Source organism: Nicotiana sylvestris, chromosome 7, assembly GCF_000393655.2.
Source record: "Nicotiana sylvestris chromosome 7, ASM39365v2, whole genome shotgun sequence".
Classification (NCBI taxonomy): Eukaryota; Viridiplantae; Streptophyta; class Magnoliopsida; order Solanales; family Solanaceae; genus Nicotiana; species Nicotiana sylvestris.
The window spans coordinates 72,606,438-72,621,432 of NC_091063.1; the positions used below are offsets into that span (position 1 = coordinate 72,606,438).

The 14,995-nt window shown below is 41.0% G+C and overlaps 2 protein-coding genes across 2 annotated transcripts; one reads left to right on the forward strand and one right to left on the reverse strand.

Annotated features, from left to right (window-relative positions):
* The first annotated feature begins 1,183 nt into the window (after positions 1-1,183).
* On the forward strand, positions 1,184-4,744 carry LOC104220737 (uncharacterized). Its single transcript, XM_009771667.2, has 4 exons — positions 1,184-1,694; positions 3,025-3,190; positions 4,071-4,164; positions 4,243-4,744. Exons 1-4 carry the CDS (start codon positions 1,327-1,329, stop codon positions 4,590-4,592), a joined length of 978 nt encoding a protein of 325 aa, XP_009769969.1. The 5' UTR covers positions 1,184-1,326; the 3' UTR covers positions 4,593-4,744.
* A 5,873-nt stretch (positions 4,745-10,617) lies between these two features.
* LOC104220735 (putative beta-glucosidase 41) lies at positions 10,618-14,206 on the reverse strand. The gene is made up of 14 exons (XM_009771665.2): positions 14,118-14,206; positions 13,868-14,014; positions 13,714-13,780; positions 13,569-13,627; positions 12,849-12,924; positions 12,670-12,741; positions 12,508-12,595; positions 12,175-12,430; positions 11,976-12,091; positions 11,668-11,891; positions 11,556-11,587; positions 11,371-11,473; positions 11,181-11,289; positions 10,618-11,041 (listed from the first exon to the last, which is right to left on the reverse strand). The coding sequence occupies exons 2-14, from the start codon at positions 13,988-13,990 to the stop codon at positions 10,849-10,851; spliced, it is 1,518 nt and encodes a 505-aa protein (XP_009769967.1). The 5' UTR covers positions 13,991-14,014; positions 14,118-14,206; the 3' UTR covers positions 10,618-10,848.
* Positions 14,207-14,995: the final 789 nt, after the last annotated feature.

A 14,995-nucleotide genomic window follows, 5' to 3' on the forward strand; every position in this document is an offset into this window, starting at 1 on the left:
ATAGTGGGCTAAAGGCTGAAAAACTTCTTTTAAGTTATGTACAACATGGACTAAATAGGATAAGAACTTCAAATGTGGGCAAATGTGGGCCATTTTCTGTTGGGCTATTAGGCCAAGTGATGGACTGTAATTCCTTCAAATTTTATCTATGTTGGGCAATAAATAATCATCCCAATAATAATGCTGATTCCACCCGAGTCAAAATACCTTCTGAATCCAAACAAAAATAATATTTTATCTCATTATTCTTTTGCTATTATTATAAATCAAAACGAATCATTATCTCATAGCGAAATATTTCCAAATAAATATATATTTACGAATGAACTACTTTATGATCTATATCACAAGCTACAAGTAGGTAGGAAGTGATTGAAGATTTTACAAATGATGATGAATAAGAAACAAATGAAGCTAGAAAAACAGGAACTAAAGAAGTTTTAAGACCCATTTAATTATAATGTATTTTCTTCGTTTTGAATTACGTTATATTTTCAGATTGGTTGTAGCAGAAACTATATAATTATAACATTTGAGTTACATCAAAAGTTAATGATTATATGATTTATTAAATTTAATTATATATAGTTTTATTATTGGGTACTTACATTAAAATAAGATGATAATTATCCTTTTGTTAAAATGTATGATCAAATATGCTCAAATAAATTAAATTTTACTTTAATATGATTGATATTTTTTAATAATATTCGCGTATCACACTCTGATACTAATACTAATTATTATTAACACCAAAAGTGTAAATTTATCTTTCATGACTTTATGTTGGAGTACTAAATATATAATAAAGATATAATTGTTTACATTAGATCATGATCGTGATTTTGAAAGTTGGTATAAGTAAAGTTGAAATCTTACGACATATTTAAGGATGCTTGATAAACTTCATCACAAAGTGCGTAGATAAGTTATCCATTTTTCTTTTTAATTATTTTCTCCTTTTATTCTTTTTTCATCATTTTCTCTTTTGGTATGAGATATCAGTTAAAATTCGTTTAACTAAACATTTTAGGAATATATATATTCCCTCGTTATTTTTGATAGCAATGTCAATCTTTTTTAATTAAGCTTGAAGCTTAAAGTTAATCTTCAACTTTTCAAAAAAAATCACAAGTCAATTTTTTCTTTATTTGGGAATATTATCCGAACAACAAAGATCTTCCTAACTAAGCAACATCATTGACACGTGTCATCGACTCCTCGCTTACCACGAAACTTACACGCAATCGTTCTCTTCGTTCCTTAAAGAATTGGGTCACATATTTTCTTCGTCGAATTCGAAAGAGAGAGATAATCACGAAAATCATGGGTGGCGGAGGAGCGTTCAGAGCAGCGGCGAAAGTAGCCGGAGTCACCGTCGCGAACAGCGGCTTCCGCTCTGTAACGGCGGAGCATCCAGTTTTTACAGCCGCACGTAACGTCGTCCGTCCGGTGTCGGTGTCCGCGATAACATCATCCTCGGAAGATGTCAAGTCCGGCGTGGTTCATGGTGGCTCAATCGATGTGTCTCCGGTGCAAAAGATGTCGGAGTTTGATGACTGGGAGATGGCCGGCGGCGAGGAGGACATGATGGTGAAGTCTGGTGAGCCGCTGCCAAGAGTCGTATTCGGTGGAGCACCTTCTCTCCAGGAAGCTACAGAAGCTACTTCTGATCTCAAAGACGCTCTCGAAAAGTACGCTTTAACTATCTAACTTCTCCTTCACGAGAATTTTTTTTCTTTTGCTGTACTAAATTTAGTTGCTATTGGTTTTCTTTCAACACAATGGGATACTTTATGATAAATGTTCAATTGCAAAGTATTGAGTGAATACTCCGTTGATTGGTTAGATTGAGAACACTCTTTGCTATTTAAACCTTTTGTTCAATCTGTTTTTACTCGGTCGAATAAAACGGGACATGTTGTCTATGTTGCTTCACTTCTATGTAGCATGGAATTATCCCAATACGAAGTAAAATTTGAAAGGAGGCACCTTTTAGTCTGTGGAACTGACTGCAAATAACTCTGCAGGGTTGTGTTTACTATTCATATTGACACGCATAGTAAACGGAGGGAAGTTAAGTAAGGCATTTATGCTGTTAAGGCGTTTTGGGTTATCCCCTCAAAAAAGGTTTAAAACGTACCCAAACCTGGTGTTTAGACCAAAATCATACTGTGCTACCGTGGCTACTTCATAAATTAAGGTGATAATGTGTCTAATTAACTATGATCTAGTGATAAGATTGTAGGTTAAAGCATGTATCATGTATTCATTTGAGTAGTGTAAATATCCAGAGGGGGATGCATTGCGTTACCAACTTCATGTGAAACCATTACTTTTATCGTTGAGCACATGTGTAATAATTCACTAAAATTGCATTGTATAAGAACCCATAATTTTGAAAATACAATGCGCTCAATGCTCAATACTAAAAACCTTAAACGGTGAATCTATAGAGCCTAAATTTTGAATCCGCCTCTATAAACATCAGATGCGGAAAGTTTTTGCCGGAAAAAGAAAGGGCCTTTTCAACTTATTTCATGTCATGAGCTGCATATTCTCATAAGTACTATAGTTGTGTGACACTTTGCGAGAGTTCAGATGCTCTCGTTTCTGTGACTGTTAGTAAAGTGACATACCTTAGTATTGGACCTGTAAAGGATGAAGGGAAAGGAGAAGGAAAAAGAACTTCATGCTGAATTCTTCCTTGTATGGAATATAAAAATGAAAATAGCTTGTCAATTAGGCTCTCGAGCTGCTGATAATTCTGGTACCATTAATCTTTTCATCTGCTAATAATTTTGGTACCATTAATCTTTTCATACTGCCATTAACCATGAACCTTTGGCCACATGCAAAGATTTATGGCCTGGGATTTGGTGGATATATTGTACTTGGTTGTGATATTGACTTCTCAATGTCACTCTGCCGTTATATTTGCGCAAAAGATATTTTTCTGATCTGATAGTTATTGCGATCAACTACTAACATAGTGGTAATTCAAAATGCTTCTTAAATTTACAGGGTATATTTGTCCCCACCTGCTAGTTATGGAGGTTCTTGTATTTCCGGCTCAAGCTTATTGCCCTTCTCAAAAGCCTGTGTTGTCAGCGAGACTGTAGTTACTCCGTCCGCGCCGAAACATGCTATACAGGCATTTAGGTTTCTAAGTGAAACTCCTGCAGCTCAGGTTTTCTGCTTTGTCATTTATGTTTTCGAATTTTGAGTTTTCCTATCCTATCTACCACTATATGTTCCTGACAGGAACACTTGATATAGCAATTATTTCTTTTAATTTTTTAGTATAAGCAGTTACTAGGATGAGGAATGAATATGACTGTTCAATTTGACCAAATATGAAGATCTGGTCAACAGAAATTGAATCAAATATTAGTTAAAATACAAAATTAAACTGTATAAACAGTCCCTACTTGTACCCGTGAGATCTGTTTGAACAGAGGATGTTTTCTTGGAGGTGCAAATGACTAGAGAATTTATAGCTGTTCATCCTTGCCAGTGTGCAGTAGGATGGAGCTTATATGACTTTTCTTTTGACACTACTCGCTAGATGTTGACATCTGTAGAAGAGCTCTATCTCAGTAGAGTGGAATATTGATCTGTGAGATGCTGTCTTTAAATTTCAAAGAAGCAGCAGGTTGGTTAACATAACTATAATTTGACTCTTAGAATGGCAATGACCGTACAAGATAACGTCCCCTGCCCCTGCAGTTCACCTGCTAGGGATTTCATCAGCGTGTTTATTTTATTTTCTGAAAATTCATTTATTGTAATTTGCCATGATATTCAATTTTGCGGGTTTAAAGGGCCGGTGTTGTTAGGTTTCTTAATGCAAATTTTATCACAGAGGCGTGAACACGAAGCGGCCTAGACGGGTTAGGTGCTATAGAATTAGAAGTAGAATCTGCTTGAGTCTTTTTTATTTTTGTAGTGTTACTCATATTGGCATCCGAGTGCACACATATAACAACTTTGTGAAGCTCTTTGGAGTGTCCGGAGGTCACGAGTACTCCATGTTTGCTAATGTTAATTTCATTTTTCTCTCTTCCCAGAGTGTTGTTGCTTCAATTGCCTGTGACCCAAATGTGTGGACTGCAGTACTGCAGAATCCAGCCCTTCAAGAATTCCTTGTCTCACAGAAAACCAGTGAGAAATGAATGTCCTTGATTTTCTTCAAAATGCTCATCATGGTCCAAGCTTCTTACTGTATTCCCATTATTGCAGGTGCATCCTTCCCTGACTCGGATCAAAAGATGGATGAGTCCGTTGCTGATACTGATTCCTTTTCTCAGTCATCTCCAAGGAGTGCGTTTTCCAAATCTGAGGCGGAAGAGTCTAAATCCAAGAATTCATTTACAGGTTTTTTGCAGAATGTGAAACGTACAGTGACACAAACAGTGATCGATATGATGAGCAGCTTATCAGATTACTTTAACAATCTCTTCGGAGGCAACAAGGTTTTTATTGAAGCTGATGGAAGTGCTAAGTTAGGCGCTGCGGAAAAGACGTTGGGAGCATCTTTCATCGGCTTGGCAATCATGGCTATTATGGTTGTCGTCCTGAAACGCCATTAATTATCAATGTCCCTGAAGTTATTTCAATTGCCGAAGTTACATAACTGTGCGTTACAGTTTCTTTTGGTAGAAGTATTGATGGTTTTGGTTGAATAGGGACTATGATCGACTTACCGACGAGGCTTGTAAATTAAATAAAGCCGTTTTTGAAAGTGTTTAAAGTCTCAATTTCTTCACTCAGGTTCATCTTGAGCGGTAAGATGATTTTGGCATTTAGCAGTCACTGGCTGCATCTGCATGTGACATTAACTTGGATTTTGGGGGACAATATGTATGTCATGGGCTGCTTTCCAGACATGCCCCATGACCCCTTGGTCGCGCCCCATGGCGGCCTAGCAAGCCTCACAATGCCTAGCGCCATGGTCGGCCCCGTGGTCTTGGCTGCGCCAAGTGACAAGCGCGCATGTGCCTCTGTCGCCCCACCGATGCCTCTCGCCAGCGCCCAAGGGCTGGCCATTGACAACAGCGCCGCGCACCCTGACAATGCCGCGCGCGCAGATCCTGATGCCTCGCCAGCGCCCAGCTGCAGGCCCATTCCAACAGCGCCTCGCGCACAGACCCTGATGCCAAGCACCAGTGCCCAGCCTCAGGCCAGCACATCAAGTGTCGCGCGCGCCCACAGCAACGCGCGCGCAGACCCTGACCCGCAAGACAAAGATGCTGCCATCGGACTTAGTTTTTCCTTGTAATAATCTAAGTCCTTTTCATTGTAATCATAGGCTAGTTTACATCATTTTCATTTCAGTGTGCTTCTACAGCTTTATTAGGACTAGTCTTGTAATGTTGGTTTATTTTTTTTAAGCATTATTAAGGGGGACCAAACAATCAAACATTTTCAAGCAAGCATTTTCTGGTGTCTCTCCCCCTCGACACCGCATCATTGTAATCAGCATTTTCATTCATCAATAAAATCATCATCATCATTCAAAACCCAATTCTCTCTCAAGCTTCCGCAATTGCCCACGACATTGGTTTTCCCGCACGGCACTGACAATCTAGTCTAGCGTGCGGCGAGGACCTCATTGGCGGACAGCAACCGCACTGACATCGGTTGCTTAGCCTTACGTTGCCCTTCCAAAGATCATCAGGAAGGCGTTGCGTAACAGTTGGTATCAGAGCCTAGGCTCGACATCGGACGAGGGAAAACATTTGCCATCATCACCATTTCTGACCATGGTGAATCATGGGGAGCGTCTAGCATCCCTAGAGGAGACGGTTGACCGATTACGACCCATCGTAGAAACGGTGCCTGATCAAAGCAACAACCTAGTGCAAAGGTTGGACGACCTGGACCGCCGAATGCGGCAGGCCGAAAATGACATTGCAAACATCAGTCGTGACTCCGACGAGGACCGACAAACGGCAGCCATTGAAACTGCCAACATCCATGGCAAATTTGAGGACCTCCAACAGGAGCGTGCCGACGATTTAGCCCATCAGCAACATGAGGCAGACAGACTAACTGCCATGCAGCAAACCATAAACGACTTGACAGACAAGCTCAACGTTGTCAATGCTGCCTTACAGAGCCTACTTCGAGAAGGCAACCATCACATCAGGGGTGCAGCAGACCTCACCCCCATTCCACAAAAGCTTAAGATACCGGAGCCAAAGCCATACGACGGATCCCGGGATGCTAAAGAAGTGGAAAACTTCATCTTCGACATCGAACAATACTTCGATGCCGTCGGCCATTTGGAGGAATCCAAAAAGGTAGCGACTGCTGCCATGTATCTTCAGGGCGATGCCAAACTTTGGTGGCGGGTCAAACACGAAGCCATCAAGGCCGGTGAAGATACTCTTCAGACATGGGACGAATTGAAGGTAGCCATACGCCTGCAGTTCTTCCCCGAAAATGTGGAATACAATTCCAGGAGAAAGCTACGGGACCTCCGCCACACCAGATCAGTGAGGGAGTACGTGCGCGAATTCTCCGCACTCATGCTAAACATACGCGACATGGGGGACAAAGACAAACTCTTCGCATTCATAGAAGGTTTGAAACCTCATGCCCGTATGGAACTACAGCGACAACGGGTAGACACCCTGCCCAAGGCCATTCAAGCTGCAGAATGCCTTGGCGACTATCATTTGGGAACTCAGAACGACAGGCCCCAGCCGTCTGTCCGAGGGGGATCCAACGGGCACCATCCCAGCAATGGTGGCCCAAGCAAAAGTGGGGGAGATCGGAGTGCATCCAAAACTAAGACTCCTCCCTCCAACAGCAACAGTGCTGCATCCATCAACAACAATCAGGGGAGAAAGCCTCCCTCAGAATGCCGTCATTGCGGCGGGGCACATTGGAACAATGAATGCCCAAACATCAAGGTCAATGCTCATCAGACTGTCGAGGATGAGACAGATGCATCAGACACATCTGAAGACAACCAGGTAGGCGCCTTCAATGCAATTGTTGGCTCTATCCCTCATGCCTTAGCGGGGACCAGTGCATGTCCTCCTAAGAAAACATCAGTCCCGATCACCAGGAAAGGGAAAGAAAAGATGGACGAAGGACCTCCTAAGCAAGCGAGGACCCTAATGTTCGTCGAATTGAAAGTGAACGGCAAGCCCCTTCACGCATTGATAGACACGGGTGCCACCCATAACTACTTGTCATCAACGCAAGTAGAGCGCCTAGGTCTTGTGGTACAAAAGAGCAAAGGCCGCGTCAAGGCTATCAACTCACCACCTCAGACATTGGGTGGAACAGCTACAAATGTCCCAGTGAAACTTGGCCCATACAAAGGAAGCATCGACCTGCGCATCGCAATCATAGATGACTTCGACATCATAGTGGGTCTGGAGTTCATGAGGCAGACCAACACCATTCCAGTACCATTTGCCAACATGCTCCTGATGATGGGAGAAAACGGGGCCAAGCCCTGCACCATACCATGCTTTCCCATAAAGATGGCCGCGGAAAACATCTCGGTCATGCAGTTGGAGAAGGTAGTCAACAGACATGAACCTCAGGTTCAGGCTACCCTTCGCAGCAACAATCAGTCATCATGTCAGCGGCCCCAAAAGGCTGGTGACGCTCATCATCGTGTGAAGACTTGTCAGCCATGCCACAAGGACAAGTCGGATCACCCATCACAGCCGGGACCCTCGCAGCCATTACATGTCCCTCAGAGACCATGGGAAAGTGTTTCCCTCAGATTCATCACGGGATTGCCCCAAGTCGGCAATCTTGCATCCATCATGGTTGTCATAGATCAGTTCTCAGACTATGCAACTTTCATAGCAGCCCCGCAAAACATCTCAGCAGAAGATACAGCTCGACTCTTCTTCTCGCACATTGTCAAACATTGGGGCCTGCCCAAAAACATTGTTAGTAGGCGCGACTCACGCTTTACTAGCAACTTCTGGACCCATCTCTTCAGGTGCTTTGGGTCAACATTGAGTCACAACTCAGACATCCATCCACCATCGGATGGCCAGACAGACCGGTTCGATGACATGCTGGAGGAATATCTCCGCAACTTCGCAACCGGATCACAGAAGCATTGGGTGAAGCTCCTGGATGCTGCTCAACTGTGTTTCAATTCTCAAAAGAGCCATCATACAAACAAGAGCCCTTTTGAAATTGTTACCGGACAGCAACCGCTTCTCCCGCAAACGGTGAATGCATCAACCATGCCGAAATCTCCTCGAGCTGCCAACTTCTCGAGCGAATGGGAGCGCAACATGGAGATAGTGCGGAGCTATCTCATCAGGGCCCAAGAGCGGGCAAAAAGGTTCACCGAACAAAATCTTTGCTTTGCCCAACATCAACCAGGGGACAAAGTAATGCTATGCATCCCAAAGCGGTACTTGTTTGCAGAAAGGACCCATGACCCTCGCCTGCAACAAAAATACATTGGGCCCCTGCCCATTGCAAAACGCATTGGGAAGTCCACATACCAGGTCAAAACTCCATCCTGGTGGAAGATCCATCCAGTCTTCCATGTCAGCCGCATGCAATCATTGCTTCGCTACAACAGCAAGCTCAAAGAACAGAGGGGCGCAGACCTCCCATCCAACAACCATCAGAATCATCATCATCATCATCATCATCATAAGGCTCCGAGGACGGCGCCAACTCAGGTGGGGGAGAATGTCATGGGCTGCTTTCCAGACATGCCCCATGACCCCTTGGTCGCGCCCCATGGCGGCCTAGCAAGCCTCACAATGCCTAGCGCCATGGTCGGCCCCGTGGTCTTGGCTGCGCCAAGTGACAAGCGCGCATGTGCCTCTGTCGCCCCACCGATGCCTCTCGCCAGCGCCCAAGGGCTGGTCATTGACAACAGCGCCGCGCGCCCTGACAATGCCGCGCGCGCAGATCCTGATGCCTCGCCAGCGCCCAGCTGCAGGCCCATTCCAACAGCGCCTCGCGCACAGACCCTGATGCCAAGCACCAGTGCCCAGCCTCAGGCCAGCACATCAAGTGTCGCGCGCGCCCACAGCAACGCGCGCGCAGACCCTGACCCGCAAGACAAAGATGCTGCCATCGGACTTAGTTTTTCCTTGTAATAATCTAAGTCCTTTTCATTGTAATCATAGGCTAGTTTACATCATTTTCATTTCAGTGTGCTTCTACAGCTTTATTAGGACTAGTCTTGTAATGTTGGTTTATTTTTTTTAAGCATTATTAAGGGGGACCAAACAATCAAACATTTTCAAGCAAGCATTTTCTGGTGTCTCTCCCCCTCGACACCGCATCATTGTAATCAGCATTTTCATTCATCAATAAAATCATCATCATCATTCAAAACCCAATTCTCTCTCAAGCTTCCGCAATTGCCCACGACATTGGTTTTCCCGCACGGCACTGACAATCTAGTCTAGCGTGCGGCGAGGACCTCATTGGCGGACAGCAACCGCACTGACATCGGTTGCTTAGCCTTACGTTGCCCTTCCAAAGATCATCAGGAAGGCGTTGCGTAACATGTATTTTGCAGGGCTTTTAAAGATCAAAGTGCATTTTCTCTACATGGTATCCGGTTTTTTCTTTTTATCAACCTGTCCGTTTTCTTCCACGCACGGCGAAATTGGATGTTTTGCCGTCACTGTTTTCAACCTTGATAATATGGAGTTAGATGCAGAACTAACTTTTGTCGCTGTATGGTCGTTATTTTTCTTTCATTTTTCTGGCTTTTAACTGAGTGGTTCTTTGCCCCTCATGGGTGGTGATTGGACTCTTTCTCCATAATGGCACTTACAACGGAATCTCTAAATTATGGCAAAATATGTCCTGGATGTACCAATTTCTCTTTGCTCCTGGATGCTGCACTCAAAAGTCTATTGCTTATGTCTTCTTTTTATTTTTTTTTAGTTTTGGTTATAAAAAGATTTTAAACGGGGATAGCTAGAGGTCATTTTTACTCCAAGCATCAGCGAGAAGACCTTTCTCATTCAAACAAGACTCTAAACTATGAGTGGTTCCGTCTTCTAAACTCGTCGAGCAAGATTTGCACATTGTTGGCTCTCAAACGCACGCACAAATATGTGAGATCACGCAAGTAATAAAAAATCGGTTGGCAATCTGTGATTTTTGGAATGTAAAGGATTTACTACATGTTATAGGAAAGGCACCGATCCAAAAGTTAGTTTTCCAAGAGAACAGTTTGCTGTTTATTGTAATATTGTAAGTGGTAGAGTCAGGAATTTATACAAGGATATTTAAAAAAATAATAGAATGTCGTATACGAGATTTGAACTTGGCAAATTTTGAACTCCTTTGCCACTTCATCAGAATTTTTCTTCATGTCAAGGAGATTCAACAACTTACATCTAATTTAAAAAAAAAAATCATTTTTACCCTATTTGTGGAGTATAATTTCGATAGAAAGGGTCTAGTGAACTCCCTTCCTTCTACTTAGTCCACCACTGATCGTAGGAATCTCAAATCTACTTGAGCAAATTATGCGACATAATCTGCAGAGCCTGTTGTCATTCTCTATACCCTTAACTATTCTTTTTGAGCTACAGAATGGGTTAGCTGGATCTGGAAAAAGAAAAGAGAACAGACATCAAATGCTTCATCTTCCTCTGAATTTTTTGTATTTTATTGAACAATTGCATTCAACTATGTCCTGTATTCTTCGTTAATGGTACAAAATTTACAGGCTATGAAAGCTAATGTACATAGATCCAATTTTACAGTATCTTATGTCACAAAATGTACAAGAAATGATACTAATATACATTGATCAAATTTTACAGTATCATCTTTGCTTCTGTCATCAGCGTATTCAAACGCATTAAGCAGGTTTCTTTACTCTATGTTCAGGTTTCTCTTTGACATCAGCATGCTTTTGAACCACTTAGCAGAGGATTTTGGTATCCTTGTGAGATTATTCTTGAAGTCTACATAGTATAGTCCAAACCGTACAGTATAACCTGAGTTCCATTCCCAGTTATCAAGTAGTGACCAAACAAAGTAACCTTTGATATTGCAGTTGTCTTCCCTGCATTAGTTTGACTTTTTGTTAAATTAGATGTATGAACAGAATAACCAGGAGATCAGTAATTATTCCGAAGCGAAGTAATCTGAAATGCACCAAAATCAAAGTTTTAGTATAGGGAAGCCAGCTGACTAGTAAGCACCTTATGGCAGCAGAAAGATTTGAGAGGTAGTCTCTGTGGTAAATTATTCTGCTGTCATCTTGTAACGCATCATTTAATGTGATACGCGATTTGTTAGGTTCATCGACACCTGCAATCAAGAAATTCAAGCATGGCTTTATTACTCATATTTACTCAATGTTTCTTACTTGTGTAGGATGACATTTCTTACCATTTTCAGTAATAATCACCAACGGGTTTCCATATTTATCTTTGATGTAATTCATTAATTTCCGAATGCCCCAGGGGACAATGCGCAGCCAACCAGATGCAGCCTGGAGGATGACATGCTCTTGAGGAAAAAAATCACCACTTGAAGCAAATATGAAAGTCTCACAAGCAACTAGCTAAGCATACCTTTTCTCCAATTGCGACTCCACGCCTGAAAGCTGAAGAAACAAAGGGTCATCAGTTAATACTCTTGATTTATCATCCAAATGAAATAGTAATAGTACTTTTGATATCTTACGGGTAGTTATCACAGCAGAGTCAGAGTAAGCATCATTCAATACAAGCTTCTTGATCCTTGCTCTATCATTCCGAGCATATAACGTGGTATAGTGATTGATGCCAAGAAAATCCAAAGACCCCTTGAGCAGTTTTGACACCTCGGGACTGATCTCAGGCAGTCTTTCTGCCACCAACTTCTGCATTGAAAGAGGATAATTCCCAAGTAGAAGTGGATCAAGGAACCTGAGTCACTTTATTTTCGTTATATCACTCAATTATCTTCACCCCCAATTCACATTATTACAATAAATACATGACTAAAATTACCAGCCAAGTCCAAAATCCATTGCTCTACTTGCTGCAGCTCTGTCTTCTTCGCAATCTGAAAGCGGCTCATACCATTTAGCATCTAATGCTATCCCCACTTTGCCTCCTTGACTTGCCTGGAATACTAGGTGAATAAGAAAAGAATGTCCAAATACTATTTTCCTTCTCTTTTTTTAATTAAGTAGTCATTAACATATACCTTGAACTTTTTGTGGTAAGCATGATAAGCAGCAGCATGAGACAACAGAATGTTATGTGCTGCAATATATGGCTCGATAGACGATTTTCCTTTCCTGCAGTAAACGTGGAAAAGAATAGAGCACCTTCCTGGAGCTTGAACTCCTGAGTCATAACCTTGAATTGTAAAACCGTGAGGCTCGTTAAAGGTGATCCAATGCTTTACTCTATCCCCAAATGCTTTGAAACAAGTTATAGCGTATCGTTCAAATTCATGTCTGTAATGAAATAGAGTTTATCAGATGAAAATTTGTGCTTCACTTCTGAAAGACCGTATGGTCGTTGAAGTACATACATTATTCGATAGCTCAAAAATCCCTCGTACAAATCTTCAAGCATTTGTGGTAGATCCCAGTGAAACAGTGTTGCATAGGGTTGAATTCCTGAATTTACAACAAAATGATTAGCTTCATATGTATAAAGTTTGGTTTGTAGATAACATGTTACTTAATGTAACCTTTTTGAAGTAAGGCGTCTATGAGATTGTTGTAGTATTGGATTCCTTCTGGATTTGGTTCCCCTGTTCCATCTGTGACATATAATGCTACATGTAAGCTAGGAAGCAAAATAGAAGAAAAAATAGTCTCAATAAAAAGAGGAGAAAAAAAAAAGAAAAAAGAAGAAAGAAAATCTTACTTGGAAATATTCGTGTCCAAGATATTGAAAATCTATAGGCATCCATTCCTATTTTCTTCATCAACTCTATGTCACTCTGTAATGTCAAAGTCACCTCGTATTAGTTAGTTAAATAACGACAAAGCTGAGACTTTTGACAAGAGGCTCTTTTTTTTTTGTAGTTTTTTCCCTAGAGAATACCCTGATGTGGAAGCAACTGTTATTCTTATCTTTTAAAGGTGATAAGTACGATGTGTGTTCTCTTATTTTAATCAATCGGTGCTTAATTATGAAATGATTAGGTAACCCTACTTGTCCATACAGCACCTTTTATTTTTTCCATTTTTTCGTGGTTTTTCTGCAAAGATAATCCTTAGCCGAAAGCATGCTTACATGTGGTTCTAATAAAGTTTAGTACTCCTACTATATATCAATAAGGGTTGTGGTGGAATGGTAAGTACTTTTTTATTCTTAACTAGAGGTCTCGAGTTTGAGCCCCTGAGTATGGAGTCGCCTTTGTGAGGGAGCGTTTTACCCCAACGTGGGACTTCCTGGCGCGAATCCGAATTAGTCGGGCTCCAATGTGGGTATTGGATACCGGAGAAATTAAAAAAAAGGTTTAGTACTAATATGAAATTCAAAATGAGTTGAAGTACCCCGAAAATGAATAACTTGAATTTACATATAAAAAAAAACTGTACTTGGCAATCAATGTAGCTTAATTAAGGTCCATGATTTTACCTGGAAGCGATGATATTGATCCACTGCTGTGTCCGCATTGCTAAAGTCCAGTATTCTTCCTATGGAATCAGAAACAATATATATTATTAACTTTTTTCTAAAAAAGACGATATATTTCCTTGAAGGATTAAAAATGGAAAATGACCTGGTATCTTGATGAAAGTATCCCATATACTAATTCCCTTGTTTCCTTCATCCACTGCACCTTCAAACTGCAAGAGCAAAAGAAACAGTACGTTCAAATTAAGGGGAAAACAAGGAAAAGGGCGAAAAAAGTAATTAAAGTGATATATATATACCTGATAAGCTGAAGAAGCAGTTCCAAAAATGAAGCCCTCTGGAAAATCAGAACGGCTGATGGAATCCGAGTTCAGATAGAGACATGACAAGCAGATGGTGAAGAGATAAAAGATGATTGTCATAGGCGGTTGAGGAGTCCTTTTTGTCTAAATAAGGTGAGCAATTAAATGTCAAAGTTTGGTTTAGTTGTTGTTAGTAGAAAAAGAAAGTGCAAAATGCTCAGACTTGATATATATATAGAGAGAGAACCTTTGTATCTTCAAGGAAGAGCAAAACATTTGTAGTAGTTCAGTAGTTTTGGTACAGTATGTTAGCTTGGTTGGATAGAAATTGAGACACTCGCCCTTCTCTTGCGCCAGAAATATAGGGAAATATATAGTTGGTGGGACGATATATATATGTGGCATAAGAAAAATATTTACTAGCGCTTAGTATTTGATTTTATATTAAGAGCCCATTTGACTTAGCTGATTTAGAGTAGTTGATAAGTATTATGTGCTGAAAAGCACTTTTAAGTGCTGAAGCTGATTTAAAAATAAGCAGTTACGTGTTTGGATAAAAGTGCTGAAATTAATAATAAGCAGTTAAAGAATTGGGTATATGAAAGAGTTTTGTTTTAAAAAGAAATATTTTAGGAATAGAATAGTAAATATTTTGGTCAAACCTAAAGTGTTTATAAGCTGAAATTAAATAAGTTGGGGGAGACCAACTTATGACTTTTGGCTTATTTTTGGCTTATAAGCACTTAACTTATAAACACTTTTAATTTTACCAAACGCGTAGATAAGTCAAAAAGTGCTTATAAGCCAGTTTGACCAGCTTGTAAGCTTAGTCAAACACCCTTTTAAATCGCGATGATATCTTAATATTTACAGTATTTATTTATTTATTTATTTGGTAGAAAGAAGAAAGAAAAAAATTGGGTGACTCAAGATAAAGTATTGCCTTCTTATGCCATCTTTGCACTTTTGCTAACACGTCGTGATCTGGGAGTGACAAGTCTGTAGAACCCGCCGATTGGATTCCTACGACTTAACCTTCACGACTATTGTTCCTCATATCTAAGTGGCCTTTAAGGTTTCAACTTCTTTGGTGACGATAGTAACTCATAAGAAAGTGTACGGAAA

What these genes read in the sequence shown, in the direction of transcription:
- LOC104220735 (XM_009771665.2), bottom strand. Translation starts at nt 13,990, where the DNA reads ATGACAATCATCTTTTATCTCTTCACCATCTGCTTGTCATGTCTCTAT. An exon ending in CTGCTTCTTCAGCTTATCAG is followed by an intron (nt 13,781 to 13,867) that starts GTATATATATAT and finishes TTGCTCTTGCAG; the next exon opens with TTTGAAGGTGCAGTGGATGA. An exon ending in ATCAATATCATCGCTTCCAG is followed by an intron (nt 12,925 to 13,568) that starts GTAAAATCATGG and finishes TTGACATTACAG; the next exon opens with AGTGACATAGAGTTGATGAA.
- LOC104220737 (XM_009771667.2), top strand. Translation starts at nt 1,327, where the DNA reads ATGGGTGGCGGAGGAGCGTTCAGAGCAGCGGCGAAAGTAGCCGGAGTC. An exon ending in GTGAAACTCCTGCAGCTCAG is followed by an intron (nt 3,191 to 4,070) that starts GTTTTCTGCTTT and finishes CTCTCTTCCCAG; the next exon opens with AGTGTTGTTGCTTCAATTGC. An exon ending in CCTTGTCTCACAGAAAACCA is followed by an intron (nt 4,165 to 4,242) that starts GTGAGAAATGAA and finishes CCATTATTGCAG; the next exon opens with GTGCATCCTTCCCTGACTCG.